General features: G+C 43.9%; 1 protein-coding gene across 2 annotated transcripts in view; it reads left to right on the top strand.

Annotated features, from left to right (window-relative positions):
- Positions 1-17,764, top strand: part of cdc42bpab (CDC42 binding protein kinase alpha (DMPK-like) b) — a 151,528-nt gene extending 133,764 nt beyond the window's left edge. For both annotated transcript variants that reach the window (XM_080744008.1, XM_080744007.1), the window contains exons 36-41: positions 1,315-1,399; positions 5,360-5,483; positions 5,929-6,046; positions 7,284-7,401; positions 9,168-9,331; positions 15,273-17,764. In XM_080744008.1, coding sequence (XP_080600134.1) covers positions 1,315-1,399; positions 5,360-5,483; positions 5,929-6,046; positions 7,284-7,401; positions 9,168-9,331; positions 15,273-15,404 — 741 coding nt within the window. In that variant the 3' untranslated portion in view covers positions 15,405-17,764. The remainder of the gene's footprint in view (positions 1-1,314; positions 1,400-5,359; positions 5,484-5,928; positions 6,047-7,283; positions 7,402-9,167; positions 9,332-15,272) is intronic.
- Positions 17,765-18,298: the final 534 nt, after the last annotated feature.

Here is an 18,298-nt window from a genome sequence, read left to right as displayed (position 1 = left end):
CCAGTGGAAAAACACCACTAGATGCGCCCCTGAGCAAACAGAGGCCGTTTTGGTATTGCAGCTGGAGAGCCTCATTATAGTAGAGCTAGAACAAACAAAAGGAATGGTCAGAGTGTTTGTTGAGGGTTAAAACCTGTCTAAGACTCAATTTTGAGCATATATTTATACAAAAAATATAGTTTTAAAAGCATGGTGTAGGCCCTTTAAATGGTTAAACCCTTTATAATTAGTTGACCGAAGTCCGCCAGGGATCTGTTCTAGCCTCCCACCTTTTTTCTCTCCGCACCAAATCCCTTCACCTGCATAAAACAAGTGATTGTATGCAGGCCGGCTGTTTTATCATATATCACTTCTCCTTGCAACTTGAACGATAGGACTCAGGGTAAAGAATCTGTGCCTTTTTATCATGTTGCTATAAGATGCAAAATGTGCAGTAGCTGAATAGTTTTGTCATCCCTTATCATAATCAAGACGATCCAGTATTTTGAAGCCTGTTTGAGTAGTTTGAGACTGACACCTTGTCTTTGGCTCCCCCTTGTGGACATAAAAGAATACAAACGGTATCACATATTTTCAGTAAACTGCTCTGCCACAATAAGCTGCTCATGACCTAGTTAACCCTGCTAGTAACCATTGTTCAGAAACAGATTTAGAGTGTGAATTCCTCAAATGCAAATACAGCTTATGACTTAAGATTCAGAATGGGTACACATTATTGTGTATCATTATTTTGTGCTTTAACTATTGAAAAACAGCAGATATACAAGCTCACAGCGCGGCACCGAGTGCCGCGCTGCGAGCTTGTAGATCTGCTATTTTTGAAAAATTGTGAAAATTTGAATTTTGACCCCATTCTATAAGTGTCTTTTGAATCCTTCCAAGGTTTTTTTTTGAAAAACCTATGTTTCTATGTCAGCAATCTGGCCAGCCATCGTCAAAGAAAAGGTCCTTTTCACATAACTGGAGCTCAGTTAGTCTGTTCTTGAGAGACTACTATGTCAGTGGTTCTCAAACGTTTTCGTCAAGGACCCCCAAAATGATATTTATTTGGCCACGGACCCGCATCTCAAGATATTCAGTTCCAGGGAACCACCCAGAAGCAAAATTTGAGTTACAAACGTTTGCTTTGAAAATACAAATTTTCACGACTTTTTCAAAAATAGCAGATCTACAAGCTTGCAGGGTGAGCTTGTATATCTGCTATTTATCACTGGTTAAAGCATTCAATAATTCTAGGCCTAAATGGGTTAAGATTAACTATGTCTCTTTGTTTTTTTGTTTTTTTGCTAACGACATATCTTGCCTCCCCGATAGGTGCGGCCTCTGAACATTGATGGCTCTCTAAACCTGCTAGGGCTGGAGACAGTCCGACTCATCTATTTTAGAAACAAGATGGCTGGTAAGAAGAACTTGCATCCACATTCTCTAATGAAGGAGAAATGCAATGATCGATACACATACAAAGTTCCCCTCGCAAAGTCTCTCTAGACGAGCAACTACAACGTGCATCTTTTTCAGTAACTTTAATTATATGATAACTGGTTCGACAAGTTGTTGCCGGTGCTGGACAGGATAGGTAACGGTTTAAAGGACAACTTTGTTTTTTTTACAACAAGGGTTCATATTTTCATATTCATATTTCTAATTAGAGAAAAGAAAAAACGAGTGTTAAAATGTTTTCATTTATAGCTTTCTATCATTTTAGCGATTTTAATGACCTTGATTTCAGTGGTGGGGGCATGCATGCAAGTGGCTAAATATGTATTTTTAGACACAATAAGCCCATTCCAAAGATGCACCACAATCCTTCATGGGCAGATGTGACTTATGGGGGCTACTGTAAATAGTACTGTAGTAAAGAAATATCTAAAAATACATAGTTTGTCATTAAAATAAAATACTTTCAAAGAATATAGAAAGTAAATGAAAATATTTTAACACTCATCTTTTCTTTTCTCTAATTACAATCTAAAATATGAACCCTTGTTGTAAACAAACAAAGTTGTCCTTTAAAAACGAAAATCTCCCCAGTTTTGGCTCCCCAAAAAGATTGTACTGTAGCAAAATGTGTCAGTACATCCCAGGTACAGCAATGTCTAGGCCTTAGATTAGAATGTGGCCTTCCTCAGGGTGTCTGACCCTGAGGAAATCACTCCAGGAAACGTGATTTGCATAATAGAATCCGTGTCACAGATCAACATCATGTTGAATGTAACAACGTTACATCACGTGTTAAACTAGAGGTTCGCGGCCCTTCGGGCCGCTCACATCTAGAGTCCACGCCCAATTCTTTACTAAAGAACTTAAAAAAAAAAAAGAAAAAAAAAGTGTTTTTGAAAAAAAAAAAAAGTAAAAAAAATAAATAAGTGTGTGTGTGTGTTTGTGTGTTTGTGTGTGTGTCACCATGGCAACGGGGGGCCAATGATAGAGTTATGGGCGGTATTATCAGTGTTGGGCAGTAACGAATTACTAATAATATATTACTGTAATATTATTACTTTATCCAGTAACGAGTAGTGTAAGGTATTACTCTGTCAAAAACGGTAATATATAACGCTTTACTCTGCCCAAAAAACACCTCGTTACTATATTACTCGTGCCTCGCTGGCCGGAGAGGAGAGCACTGAGAGCAGCGCATGCAGCTGCTTAATGCAAGTACCGGTAACTGGAGTCGAGTCTGCTGTGCAGATGGGCGCAGATGGGCATGGCGTAAGGTCTTCGAATGGGCGTTAGTGTGATGGGCGTGGGAAAAGCTGCCACGAGCCTATAGCCAGCAGCTCGCCGTTCTGCTCCCACTTCCACTCTCGCAGTTTCTACCGTAATTACACAACTTAATGCGCAGCGAATTTTGGACGGGGGTCGGGGGCTCATTTTACCGACGGGCCGCTGTTCCGACTAGCGTCGGCAGGTTAGTTACTGAGGTACGGTTACTGAGGTTAAGTTTAGGGTTAGGGGTAGAGTTAGGGTTAGTTTTAGTGGCGTGGACCACCTCCAGGGACCCCTGGCTATATAACAGGGGGACATGCAGATATATAAGAGAACCAGGGCGGCCGCCGTTCCACTCCTATCCGAAGTGGGCTGCAGAGGCGGCGGTCCTCCGCACATTTGCGTCCCCCGGAGCGATGTCCCCGGGCGCCGTCCGTGAGCCACCCCGTTAGAAGGGTCTTTTTTCCGGCTACACAGGGTGTAGCGCGGCGCGGCCAGGGGGTCCCCGGAGCTCCGCGATACCTCCAGGTGTCCCCGGAGGGCGGAGGTGGTCCGCGATACGAGCCACTCAGCCGTCCCACTCCGATGCTCCAAAGTCGGATAGTAGTGGAACGGCTGCCGCCCCGTGCCCCTGGTTCTCTCTCTATATCCCCATATCCCCTGTTATATCGCCAGGGCAGGGGTAACTGGAGGCAGTCCGCGGCCGAGACCCCAAACTCAAAGACGGATGCGAGTGGAGCGGCGAGCCGCTGGTTGGTTCTCTCTCTCTCTCCCAACACTATCGAAGACCTTAAGTAACTCCCATATCATCGGTAACTCCCAACTCCCAAGTAACGCCCAATCTGCGCAGCAGCACAGAATTCGCCGCCATCTTTAGCCTCGAGTTACTCCTGTCTCGTTCTCTGAGAGCCTAGGTCAACTTGACACAGAGTTGCGCAGCGAGTCTAGATTGCGTTGCAACACACACACACACACACACACACACACACACACACACACACACACACACACACACACACACACACACACACACACACACACACACACACACTGAAGAGAGAGAGAGAGACGGTCAGTGAGCCCCTCCTCTTCTCATTTACACACGACGACACACAGGGAGAAGTAGTTTCTCTTCATCTCCGTGGTGCTGGATTGTTTTTCAACTTACATACTCCTAATAAAGTAGGCTGCTTTCTGATTAGGCCTATATCCTTTATTCTGAGTTAAAGACCATACAGAGCCTAGGGTTCAAATTACTGACAGGTTTAAATGTCTGGTTAATGCACTGATCACAGCTGTCAAATAAAGCTTGTTTGGCTGATTGGATTACTCTCCTAAGTAATATTGCCCAACACTGGGTATTATTCCCTACGTTCTCCCTACCGTTGAGTTGAAGTTGAATTGAAGTGGATGCAAAGTGGGCGTGAATGGGCTTGGAAGTGGGATGCGGCTTTTGCTCAATTGTAAATATAAGATATGCACACTTACTGTCATGCTATGCTAACCCGGTCGTGTTAAACTCTCAAATACCTGGAACGTGCCCGAGTCGCGTTAGATTTTAACCACTTTAACCATTATTTTATGCTTTAACTATCGAAAAATAGCAGATATACAAGCTCACAGCGCGGCATCGAGTGCCGCGCTGCGAGCTTGTAGATCTGCTATTTTTGAAAAATTTTGAAAATGTGTGCAAGTCTTTGAATATCTTTGACCCGACTTCTAAATCCTTTTTCTAAATCAGTGGTTCTCAAACTTTTTCATGTCAAGGACCCCCAAAATTACAGGTATTTAGCCACGGACCCCCATCTCATATGTTGTTCCAGGGACCCCCCAGAAGCAAATCATGATTTTTCAAAAATGGCAGATGCGCTGTGAGCTTGTATATCTGCTATTTTTCAATGGTTAAAGTAGTAGTCAGGGACCCACCCCTACAGGATGTGAGATGACCTGTGATTTTCTGCCGTACTTTTTATTTCTGTTTTATCTATTAGTTTGGTCATTAAGGTCCACAGAATGAGAGGCCTGCTCTGCTGGAAACATTGCGAAAAAAGGTTATGGCCATTTGTATATTCAGTGTCCCATTGACTGTTTTGCATGAAAAACATTCCTTGAGCAACAATTCAGACCCAGAAAACGGTGAAAAGTGATGAATCATCACCTTTTTTAACTTTTTTTTGATGACTCATCACTTTTCACCATTTTCTGGGGTCGAGATGTAGCCCAAGGAATGTTTCTCATGCAAAACAAATGCTTGCAATGGATTCAGAATCATGAAGAACCCCTACTTTGACCCCTCACATGCTACTTAAAGCAGATGTCTTTCTTTTTTTAATATTTTTATTTTCCTGTGTAGTCACAGTGTAGTGGAGTCAATGGGACAGTGAATATACAAATGGCCATAACTTTTTTTCGCGATGTTTCCAGCAGAGCAGGCCTCTCATTCTGTGGACCTTAATGACCAAACTAATAGATAAAACAGAAATAAAAAGTACAGGTCCTACCCTATTCCTTGAGCTTTTGGGCTTGTGGGTCCCCGGCTATAGGCAATAATCCTCGGCCTAAATGGGTTAAATATGCACACTTACTGTCATGCTATGCTAACCCGGTCGTGTTAAATATGCACACTTACTGTCATGCTATGCTAACCTTCCAGAGGGCGACGAGCTGGTCGTCCCGGAGACGTCGGACAACAGCAGGAAGCAGCTGGTGCGCAGCATGAACAACAAGAGACGCTTCTCCTTCAGGGTTCCAGAGGAGGAGAGACTCCAGCAGAGGAGGTGAGGAGGGCAAACTAGTCTACTGCAGTATTTCTCAACCTGTGTTTCTCAACCTGGGGGTCGCCAAATTATTTTGTGGGGGTCCCCAGATGATTAGCCTAATGTGCAACATTGTTTTCTCACTCAACAGTAAACAAACCAACATAACGTTTAAGGTATCTGCACATTTTTACAAGCTCACAACTTGTTGCGATGCGAGCTTGTAGATTGGCTATTATCACTATGCGACCCCATTGTACCGCAAAGTATAAAATAGGGCTGAAGTGTTTATTTTGTGTGTGTGTGTGTGTGTGTGTGTGTGTGTGTGTGTGTGTGTGTGTGTGTGTGTGTGTGTGTGTGTGTGTGTGTGTGTGTGTGTGTGTGTGTGTGTGTGTGTGTGTGTGTGTGTGTGTGTGTGTGTGTGTGTGTGTGTGTGTGTGTGTGTGTGTGTGTGTTCTCATTTCAGAGAGATGCTGCGTGACCCAGAAATGAGGAACAAGCTGATTTCCAACCCCACCAACTTCAACCACGTGGCCCACATGGGACCAGGAGATGGCATCCAGATCCTCAAAGACCTGCCTATGGTAGGACAACTGCCACACACACTCACTAACACTTATCTACTGCCACACTTTCTCTCTCTCTCTCTCTCTCTCTCTGTGCATGTGTATATGTGTGTGCACACATACTGTATCCACAACTTTCCAACATCCCATCGTGCATTGCGCAGAATGTGCAGGCAGCTTCCGGCACCACAGCCGAGAGTGATCTACAAGCTCACAACGGTTGCATCTGCGACGCAACGTGAGCTTGTAAATTATCGCGGAAACGGGTGGATATACATGCACAATAAACAATTCCCATACAACTTACCATGTTATATGACTGGGCTTAAATGTGCAAATGCACACCGGAACTACCATATGTAGTTGTGTTGTGTGTGTGTGTGTGTGTGTGCAAAGGTATGTCTGCTTGTCCTGTGTGTTGATGTCTGCTTGCACTGTGACTTGGTGGACAAGGGAATCCACAGAGCAAGACGGATACTTCAGTTTCCACCCCAATTCTTTTTTTATTCAACTCAATCTGAAAACATGTGACTTGTGTAAGATGTCTTTTTCTCCATCCATTAACAAGTCTTTCTCAATGAAGCAATAAGCCACAAGAGGCGAGTGGTTCCCTGGTATTTTACACCGGCTAAGAGGCGTAGGGAGACACGAGGCGCAGCCGAGAGTCTCCAACCCTCTCAGCCGGTGTAAAATACAGGTAACCACAAGCCTTGCGTGGCTTATTGCTTTTCTAAAACGGTTACAATATGGCAACATGAAAAATCATAGACATGTACCTATTAAAACTGTTCTATGTCACTATTAATTCACTATAAGGTCTGCAAGAAAGTAGTCCCCAGCTACAAGAAAGTAGTTCCCAGCCAGGCTTCAGAAACAACACACCTGTTACTTGAAATCAAGTTCTCTAGTCTAGCTTCACTTGTGAAAAGAAATAACGCACCTGGGTTTGATATAAACTGATTAAAGGTGTGGGTTATACCACAGCAATTAAAGGAAAACCAGCCAATCAGAATCAAGGAATGGAACTAGACGTTTTAGAAAGTCCAATATTGCATTGTTTTCTTTCGATGATTCCTATTTGTCTGTTTGCACTGCTCATACCCACATACTTTATATTATTTCACTTGGAGTGTGGCCATAAACCCTCGTGATTCTCTCCCCTCACTCTTCACTCTCCTCACTCTCCACTCTCCTCACTCCTCTTCCCTGCACTGCACGGTGTGTACGTGTGCCCTCCTGTATGTGTCTAATCCAGAACGTACGTGTTCAGGAGAGCCGCGCAGGCTTCAGCGGCTCAGTCAGCATCCCCTCCATCACCAAGAACCGGGGTGAACCGGGTCGGTCCATGAGCGCCAGTAGTGGACTGGGCATACGTAAGTATATTTTATAACCACAAAGCCTTTCTCAGTAGAGTTCCAGTTAAAGTCGGTTTAGTCGGGGATCCACATGCCCAAAAGCTCAAGGAATAGGGTTGAACCTGTGATGTTCTGCCGCACTTTTTATTTCTGTTTTATCTATTAGTTTGGTCATTAAGGTCCTCAGAATGAGAGGCCTGCCCTGCCGGAAACATCGCGAAAAAAGTTATGTCCATTTGTATATTCACTGTCCCATTGACCCCACTAGAAATATAAAAAAAGGAATCTGCTTTAAGTAGCATGTGAGGGGTCAAACTAGGGGTTCTTCATCATTCTGAATCCATTGCACGCATTTGTTTTGCATGAAAAACATTCCTTGGGCAAAATATTGGCCCCCAAAAACTGTGAAAAGTGATGATTCCTCACCTTTTTTCCACTTTTCACAGTTTTGGGGGGCCATACTTTTGCCCAAGGAATGTTTTTCATGCAAAACCAATGCTTGCAATGGATTCAGAATGATGAAGAACCCCTAGTTTGACCCCCCACATGCTACTTAAAGCAGATTATTTTTCTTTTTTAAATATTTCTAGTGGAGTCAATTGGACAGTGAATATACAAATGGCCATAACCTTTTTTTGCGATGTTTCCGGCAGAGCAGGCCTCTCATTCTGTGGACCTTAATGACCAAACTCATAGATAAAACAGAAATAAAAAGTGCGGCAGAACATCACAGGTTCTCTGCCATTTTTATGACTGGATCCCCAGCTACTTTGACCCCTTTTCTCATTGGATAACCAGTGAGAGAGTTAACTCATTCAGTGCCAATCACGAGTATATTCGTGATATATTAGCGCATCCCACAGTGCCAATCACGAGTATACTCGTTTAAAAAAAAAAAAAAAAGAAAAAAAAAATTGAATTTAAAAAAAATATATATTTTTTTTGGACCCCATCAAATCTAGTGAACATGATTTCAATCGCGATTTTGCATGTTTAACCCCCATACAACCCCCATACAACTCAGGTAGCAGACCTCCAAGCTCACAACAGTGTAAAACATAATGGCTATTATCTCAAGAATGCCTGAACGGATTTCCAATCGTTTTTTTTTGTTTGAAAGCTGTGAACAAACTGCACAAATCCACCCCAATGCAATCCAGGATTGCATTGGATTTTTTAGAGCTCATTCTTCTCTGTTTTTTTCCCATGCATGAGGTGTGCAAGGTTTAATCATGGCTAAGTTGACGAAAATAAGGCTTTTAAAATGCTTGGTAGCCAATAGCTAACTTCAAGCTAACTTCATCCTCTTCCTGTACATGCATAAAGGAAAGTGTTCAGGCAAGTCATGGCTGCAGGGCTTCTGCATATACCAGCATATCTCTATGGGATTGTCTATGGCTCTCTGGACACCCTCTAGTGGTGAAAGGGTGGCATTAAATGAGTTAAGAGGCTCGTTGAATTAACGTAATGATTCTCAAACTTTTTGAATTCAAGGAATGTGTTCTCAAAATACAAAGTACAGCGTCACATTCAAAGACACACTTTTCCATTCATAACGGCCGTCCATACTGTCTCCGACCACCGAACTTTCCGAACTCAAATTCGGGGTAATGCTTTTCAGAAGTTGCGGGTGACGTCATTTTGTAGTTGAACCGGACCTTTCCAACGAAAAGTTTGGTGGTCGGAGACAATATGGAGAGCCCTTAACTCTCCATGTCTCCTTACGTTTTCCCTTTCTTCCTGCTGACTTCCCATCCATCTTCTCTCTCTCTCTCTGTCTCCAGGTTCGTCTTCGTCTTCCCAGAACGGCAGTGCGTTGCGCAGGGAGCTTTCGGGGGGAAGCTACGGGTCCAAGCGCCAGACTATGACCTCTCCCTCTGAGAGCTCGTTGTCCTCCGGAGGGGGCATGGACTGTGGCGACGCGCCCCTCTCCCAGTTCGACAGAGAGGTGAGTGATTATACGTGAATAACCTTTTCCTGTACCGAAATTGCATTCACACTTCATGAATAGTTGCCTACAGCAGTAATTGTGTACCTTAGCACTGAATCATTCGACGTACAAATGGGGTAGCCCTTGTGTGTGAACCAAACTCATAACACAACCCTGAAAGTGATTTTGCCACAATGTGTTCCACTGATACTTTATACATCTGCAGTAGAAGTGCTAATGGCATCTGTAGATGCCTTTTATTTGATTTGTATACAGAGTTGAGTTGGTCTGTCCGGCTGCATTAAGCTGCGAGAATTTCAGTTAAATGTTCATCTTCCCAACAAGCACTAGATAGGCCGATGTCCTAAAATTATTTTACTGTAGTGGTTCTCAAAGTGGATTCCAGGGACTCTGTGGGTTCCTTTAGGAGGGTCCAAATTGACCCATAGTCAAGTCTGTAACTCTGACAGCGTACAAATGGAACCAAATGAACCCCAAAGGGTTCATTTGGTTCCATTTGTACGCTGTCAGAGTTAAGGGGAGACCTTGACATTTGAAAGTTTGAGACCTTGTTTTACTGCTTAATAGCAGGTTTCCTAGCCATACCAATGTAGAATTTGCACATTAAACCTGTCAAATAATTGACAGAGATCGTATCAGATTGTTGCCTTGTGTCCCATCTGCCACACACTGTACATCCTACCCTCTGCGTGCAGGCCTCTCACCTCATCCCAACCCCTCTCACTGATTGGTTAGCCTCCCTGTGATGTCACATCTCAATAGCAGCGCTACATAGCTTGGCTAAGATCTTTGCCTTCATCCCTAGTAGTGGCTCTGGTTTCTTTTGGAGTCTTTGAGTTTAGATGGGTAACTGTTGCCTTAAATCCCAGAAGGTTTTTCATGCACTGGACAGTGTAATCGTGCTACTTTTTACTGTGCAAACAAATGCAATGTAAATGTTAAACCCTACAACTGGGCAGTGGTAACAGTAACACTGCCCAGAGAGATTTCAGAAAGTACGTTTTTTATAAAGGGTGGTTTTTGTTTGCCCCATGTCTTAGTTAACTTTCTATAACTTTGTAATATTGCTACCTAGTGACATTGCCAACTATATAGTCGTTGTCGGGTGGAAACCTTGTATCTCCAAGTTTCAAATTTGTACGTTCTTTCGCAAAGTAAAGCCCTGCTTCATCGTACAAGGGCTGTCGCACAAAAGTAGTGAAAACATCAGATCTACAAGCACACAACACCTCGCACCGCGAGGCGTTGTGTGCTTGTAGATCGGCTGTTTTCAGTAGTTGAAATCATTTTTAAAATGATAGATGCAAAACGGACGGTTTTGGACATACAAGGTTTTCACCCGACAACAATGATATAACCCAAGGTTGTGGAGTGTATTTAACAGCGGAAGGAAAACTCCTGGGATCAAAGGTAGACCTTTTTAGGGTAGAGTTGGTGGTTTATGGACAACGTCTACACCCTGTCCACCCACGCATCCTCAAACTGGCTTCTTGGAATCGCCTTCCATTTTTCCTGTGGCTCCCCCCACCCCAGCATCCCCTTTAGCCCTGCCATGCCTGGCCCCTGGTTTATTCTCCATTGCGCCCCATTTATCGCCCCCTTCCCCTCCACCCTCGCCCCAGCCCTCTGCCCTCCTCAGTCCTCACCCTCCTCGCCCCTGCCATGCCCTCTCCCTGCCCACCCCCGGCATGCTGTCTCTGGGCTGGGCGTTGAGTCTTGACTCCTTCCTCTGCAGTGGCAGGCGGTTTCCCCATCGGAGAAGACCCCCGATCTGAAAAGGGCATTAAGGACCCTGCTTAGTAAGATGAAGGTAATGTCCAACGACCTCGCACTGAAATCACCACCACCTCACCAGCTTGTGGTGGGAGCACCAATGTGCGCTTCTTTGAACATAACAGACAGTAGGCGTTACAGATGCAGCATATCAATGGCACACATAATCACATGCAGACACTCCTAGAGCAGCATGATGAATGTTTAAAACAGGGGTCTTTCACGTTTTCAGGCCAAGGACCCCTTAGTTGGGAGAGAGATGAAGCAGGGACAGCCACAACCTTTTCATAGATTCCATACAGTTTCATCGTTTGACAGCACAATCGTCAGTGTATTTTGGATTCATGTCAATTTGTGTTTTCAGATACTTAACCACTTGAACCGTCGATACTTAATAAACTTGACCTTTCACTCTGTACTTAGTCTGCTCTTTTTCACCTCTACACCACAGCTCTTTGCCAAAAATAGCCGATCTACAAGCTCACAACGCCTCGCAGCGTGAGACGTTGTGAGCTTGTAGATCGTCTATTTTTGACTAAAGTTCTCAGAATATGGACGCTAGGGTTCAAGTGGTTAATATAAAAAAGGAGAAAGAAAGTTTCTATCACTCAAAGATTTGGAGGACCCCCTGTGGTAACTCTTGAGGACCCTCTGTTGAAGACCCCTGGTTTAAAACGCATACACACGCGCAGATGAACGCACCCACGCGGTCACGGTTTGCAAATCCTGGCACCGGCCGGCACCGCGCCATGCCCCACCCCTCCCCCACCACGCCTCACTTCCTGCATCATTTCAAGTTATGCCATTGTGAGCAGCATCCAATGGCTACTTGTCACCAGCCTGTCCTTCATGGGAGCCTGGACCATTGATCGCTCCATCTCTCTGTTGGCCCAGACGTGGCCTGTCTGTGTCACCCAGCCCGTCTCGCCCTCATTGGCTTGGGTTTGTGTTACCGCTGGTTGGAATGGTGCCACGCTGCCACTCGCCCATTCTACCTACTCGTACTTTGAATACCACTGCCCCACCCGCCCCCAAGTCACCCAGCATGTCTGCTTCCATACTGCCCCCCGGTGGCCTGCTCATGTTTCTGAACCATGAAGACAAAATGCTGTGCAATTCTTCTGAGCACAATCAGGGTTCCCCAGACAGTAGCCCGCCGCGGGCGCAAATGGCCCGCGGGCCGCCTATTGGGGAACCCTGATCTACGGCATAAGGCTATGGATCTATTATACTATTGGTAGTGAAATAGTTGGCTCTGTAGAATTATAACTGCACAGGATTCTCCTTGTCATGAAGCCACGTTGATTGTGCTGTCGAATGGTACCAAATAATATCTCCTGCCTTATAGATGGGATCCATTGGAAAGCGTCCGCTAGATGGCGCTGTGGCAGTGTTACATGGTTGGGGGAGAATCCTTGTGCATTTCCCTCATGTTAGTTGAATGTTCAATGACAAATCCTCAGTGTTAAAGGGGATGTAGGTGATATGTTTTTGTAAAAAGCTAAATATATATATTATGTTGTATTATGTTCAATCAAGGAATATTATTTACACCCCCTTTGATTTAACTATTTGACAGTGTACAAATGGACCCATACATTTTTAGCACTTTTCCAATTAACAAAGTCATTTTTACAGTGTTCGATTAGAGAATGCTGAGGCAAAAGACTTAATCATCACCATGTTACAGTTGACTTTTTTTATAATAGGTAACTGCCCATATACTGTAAGCACTTTATCTGTATACAGTGAGAGGTGAGCTGCTACTGTAGTTGTGCCCTCAAGTTGTAAGATCAGCTAGCTTATATGCGGAGTGCATTGCGTAGTCTAGTTTCACTGTGGCCATTGAAACCATAAGATGACATTAGGAGGAGTGAATAGAGACAGGTGCTACCATTTGTCCATAAGAAACATGCATGCGATGGTCTGGGTTTGGATGGGTTCTGCTCCCAATAGAGCGGACACTGAAACCCTGCTTCAAATGCATGTCCGGTCACCCAGATCTCTCCATGGATTTTTAAAGGGACGTTGTGACATTTTGTATTGTACTTCATGGTAAATTGTGGAATGAACACCCACAGGCACTAGTCACGTTGTGGTTGACGCGTCCCTCTAGAAATGGAACAGTTAGTTAGAATTCTACTAGTCTCTCGAGTCGAGACGAACTCACACAATTTTCAAATGCTTGTCGTGCTGAAAATGCTAAGAAACTACAGTGGATGTCCACCTCCCACCCCACATCCATTGTGTCTTTGCAGTTGTATAAATTCATCCTACTGTCAATAACATTTTACGACACGTATTGTAGCTTGCGGCTTAGCAGAAATGGACATATATAATTATGTTTATTCTTGAAGATATATATTTCATATTTTCCTGAACCGAAATGACAAACGGACAACAGCTGCTTTTCTTGGCTTTCATAGGTTACAGAGTAGTTACAGACTTCATATAGCATTCAAAGATTGTGGAATAGTTGTCTGGGCTTGAGAGACCATTAAAATGCCGGATCAAAATGTATATGCTCCGCTAGCCACAGTGGTAACCATGAAGAAGTACAATACGAAAACCATTTTTGGTTAGCTTTTCAAAAGTGCCTGGCAAAAAAAAAAATGAAATGAAAGAATAACCAACTATACAATTCAAAATGTCAATCTTCTTTTTAAAGCGTTTACTCGAAAGAATGGTATTTATGTCATTGTGTCCCCAGGAATGTGTCTGTGCTGCACAACAACAATCCACACCTTCAAAAAAATCAAATAAAATCACAGTTGAGGATTTTTTAACTCGATATCAAATAATAATAACTTGCATTTATATAGCGCCTTTCATAAACCCCAAGTCATGGTTTTAAAAATAAATTAAATTGGCTAATTCATTGGATTTGGCCAGAGACACAAGAGTACCTCTCATTCCATTTGGAGCCTGAAGCCAAATGTACTTGGGGTAATGTAAAAACTAAAAACAGTCTATGAAGATGAGATAATTACACAAACCCTGATCTAGCGTAAGAAAGCATCACTGAACTGTAAAGGAACACACACATGTACATACATAGACGGCACTGAACTGGAAAAATAGGCATATGTAGGCATGCAAAATTGGCATACTTTACATAATTGGCATAGCTTACATAGCAGTCCCATCATTGTCCAGTAATGCTTTGTGGCAGACATTTTAGCCAGAAGTAGATTCGTTAAATAGAAGGGGTGAGACGAGAGGTTAAGCTTCTCACCCCCCACCCACCCACCCTATCTCATTTTTTACCACCCCTGCCTAATGTGCCTATGTGTTTTGTTTTTCCTCCTTTAAATCAGTTCTGGTCAATCGAGCTGCTCAATTGACTGATGATGTAGAATGTGCTAGAACTGTTAGGGCCCAGTGCAATACACAAGCTGCCAGTCAGTGCAATACACATGCTGCCAGTCAAACACTACGATGGGGGGAATGGCAGCAATTGTTGACTCTCGTTGAAAGGAGAAACTCACACACACACACACACACACACACACACACACACACACACACACACACACACACAGCGCATAGCTCAGAGCTCTTTGAGATTTGCGATGACCAGGGGAGCCCAACTGAGAGTTGTTTGTTAGTGCAAACAAGATCATTTAATCTCGAAGGTAATCCGGTTTACGTGTATTTGTTGTGTATCATTGGATTACATGTGTTAGCCTTTGCCAAATACATTCTACTCTAGTTTCCTAGACTTGGTAATGAACCGTATGGATCAGTATTGCATATTAACTGACCTAATTATGTTCTTTTTTTCCCTCCCTCCTATTTTCTTCCCTATCTGTCACTTTATCTGCTCATCTCTTCCTGTTTCTACTCTCGTTTCCTCCATCAAACCCTGTCCCTCTCCATGTCTCTCTCCATCTCCTCCGTCCCATCTCTTGATTTGCCCAACCTTTTGTCCTTGTGTCTGTGTTTATCTCCCTCTGTACTACTCTCTCCTCCGCTGTCCATCCATATGTTCCCTCTCTTCATCATCTTTATCATCCTTAATCTCCAACCGCATCCTTTCTGTCCATTGCTATTTCCGCCCCCCCTCTCTCTCTCTCTTTTCCCCCCTCTCTGCTCTTGTCTCTTGTCATTCCTTCTGTGTTTTCAACACCGTTCTCCCCCTCCTCTACTCTACTCTTTGCTCCAGGACTCGGACTCTCCGCGTCACTCCACGGCCTCCAACAGCTCCACCTTCAGCAGCCCCCCCAGCCCGGCCTCCCCCCACAAGACCAAGTCCCTCTCACTGGAGAGCACAGACCGCATGACCTGGGACACATGAGCCCCCGCCACACACCTCACTAACAGACTGACAGCACAGGACTCCTCCAATCCCCATCCACCCTGCCCTCCTCCTGAGCCCCAGTCCTCCCCAACCCCGCTCCCCCTAAGGCTCAGCTTATCCTATCTTATCTAAAAGGAAAACAAACCCCCTCCTCCTCCCACTGCCCAGAGAACTGCACCCATACTGTCCACTGGTCCCCCCGTTCAGAAAATGCTGTTTTGTTCTCAGTTTGACCTTTTTTGCCCCAAACCAACCTTTTGTCATATTTGGACCGCCCGGCTCCAAAGACGAAGCTGAGCAGTCCACACCAACAACACGGGGGAAAAGGCAACTGTCATCTCTGAGAATTACAGGCAAATCTTGGGGTGCAGGCTGTCTTGTGTTTAACAGATGGTTTATTGTGTGGCGGCGTGTGTTTGCGATCGGCGTGTGTGTGTGTGTATACTTGAGAGAGGGCGTGTGCATTTACATTGTGTGTGTGTGTGTGTGTGCGTGCGCAAAGTGTTTATTAGGAGGGGGAGTAGAGTATACGAATGATAATTACAGTATGAACGGCTGCCCACCTCCATGGGCTCATTTGCTTATAGCCACGTTTAAGCAAAGCGCTGAGCTTCGTTGACAGTACTTTGACTGCAGCCCCCCACGATTTTCCATGATTCGACACACTCAAGAGACCCTCCAAACCTCAAGATGCTACAAAACGGAAAAAAAGAAGAGGATTATTACTAAACGAAAATGATTTGTATTTGTACATAGGACCCTTTGGGTTTTAGGGGACGATGTTTTAATTTATTTATCAATCTCGGACGAGGAAAGGGGGAGGCACTTTGTGGCCCGGCGTGAAAGAGTGGATTTTTATTCCAACGGCTCCTTTACTTCCGCGTGCCGCTTTCTTTTTTTTGGATGTCAGTCGGAGACGGTCGAAGCTGCGGAAATTGAATTATGTGACAAAAAAGAAATAATGGAGACGAGAAAAGCAATTATGTTAATTTTCCTTTTTCTTTCTGTTCATGAAAGTGATATAAGTGCAGTGACTTTATAATTTGTTTACCATCAGCTAAAAGCTATAGGCAGCGATAATAAGCCAACACACGAGGTGCAGGGTTGTGTATAACTTTAGCTGACCCTGCCGTGCTTCTGGTCGCTCGAGAATCTTCCACTTTAGACGCGCATAGAAGCTGAGGGAACGTTCGATATGATGACATCATCACGGCTCCTTTTATGCTACTCTCTCCTCATTGGGCCAGCGTGAGTGACATCATCGTCCGACATTCTGGGACCATTTCTCCATGTAGCGTAGTAGACCTTTTCATTTTTGCAAAAAAAAAGAAGAAAACTAAAAAGTCCGAAATCACCACTGTACACTACAACAAGACCAACCTATCAACGACACCCCAGTTCCACCACAATAATGTACATAAGTTCAGAGTAGAGAGTAATATATGGTAAGGAAAATACTATAGAGAAAATACATGAGAGACGAAAAAACAAATCCTTGTTCCTTTAAATTTTTTCTTTTTTTGTTATGAGAGTGATTTTGTTTCTTTTTTTTTGGGTTGTATTCACACAAAAGCCATTTTAAACCACTTTCCTGTTTTCCTTTTTACAGATTGCTTTTAGATTTGTCCTTTTTTATTATTCTATTATTATTATTGTATGTATGACACGCATTGTCGGGTGTTATCATTCCCTTACCCCCCTTTTTCCCCCACTTTGGTTTGTGTTGGAGTGAAGAAAAACTCATTCATGGGTGAACACTACTGCCCAATGCCGTAGAGTGAACGTACTTTTATCTAAAGCAATAGTGCTTTTCACGCTGATCCAGTTACACATGTATACATGCTGCTGACATATTCAGCTCACACGGACGCGTGTTATACACACACACACACACACACACACACACACACACACACACACACACACACACACACACACACACACGTTCACAAGTAGTGTGTTTATGCAGTGAATGCCTTGCCCCCTCCCCTCAACCTGTCCGTGGCCCCCCCTGACCTCCAGGTGGGGAGGATGGGGGGTCCTGTGGGAGTTTTGTATATCGCCATCAACCCTCACGTGTTTGTGTCCTGAATTCCCTTGTGGTTCTCCGGATCTCAGAAACCCCCCCCCCCCCCCCCCCCTTGGTCAGTCCCTCCGATGTTAGACCAGACTTTGGAGGGGAAAACTTGTTTTATAACCAAAAAATATATATAAAAAAAGAAAACTTGATTGGTTCATACTTTTTTTTTTCTTCCTGACGGCCTTAGAATATTTGAAAGAATGTCTTCGATGAGTGACGTGAAAAAACAACAACACTACAGTTATTGACTCCGGTCTTCAGTCAGCACTAGGATATACCGGTAAAAACAACACTGACACTAAATGTACAAAACTTAAAACGGTAAGAAAAAGATCAGCACTTTCTGTCATGGTCATAGACCTCTCTCTCTCTCTCTCTCTCTCTCTTCCTGAAATACTGTCCAGAGATCCAGTAACCTCAATGCTAATCATTGCGTCTCTACATCGTGGGCTTTCTGTTTTGAAGGGCATATTAAACGGCAGTGGAAAAAAAGCATTGACATTGACATGGCAGTTCCTCAAAGTCAAAAGTTATTCATCTTTTCAGTATCATCACAGGTTCACACACACACGCGCGCACGCATCGGTAGCAGACGTGTTGCTTATAAGGCATTATGGTATACTACATAGTACGTTGTGGCTTTAAGAGTTCATATTTATCATGATCTCTAAATACATGTGGCGATGTCTGCAATTTTCTGAGGTGGTGATATTTAAATAGTGGGAATGTAGCTATATGATATGATATGATATGATATGATATGATATGCTATGATATGATATGATATGCTATGCTATGATATGATATGATA

The sequence above is a fragment of the Nannobrachium achirus genome (genome assembly GCF_963921795.1).
Source record: "Nannobrachium achirus genome assembly, chromosome: 16".
NCBI lineage: Eukaryota > Metazoa > Chordata > Actinopteri > Myctophiformes > Myctophidae > Nannobrachium > Nannobrachium achirus.
Note: the sequence above shows the minus strand (reverse complement) of the source record. Positions and strands in the feature narration are given on the sequence as shown.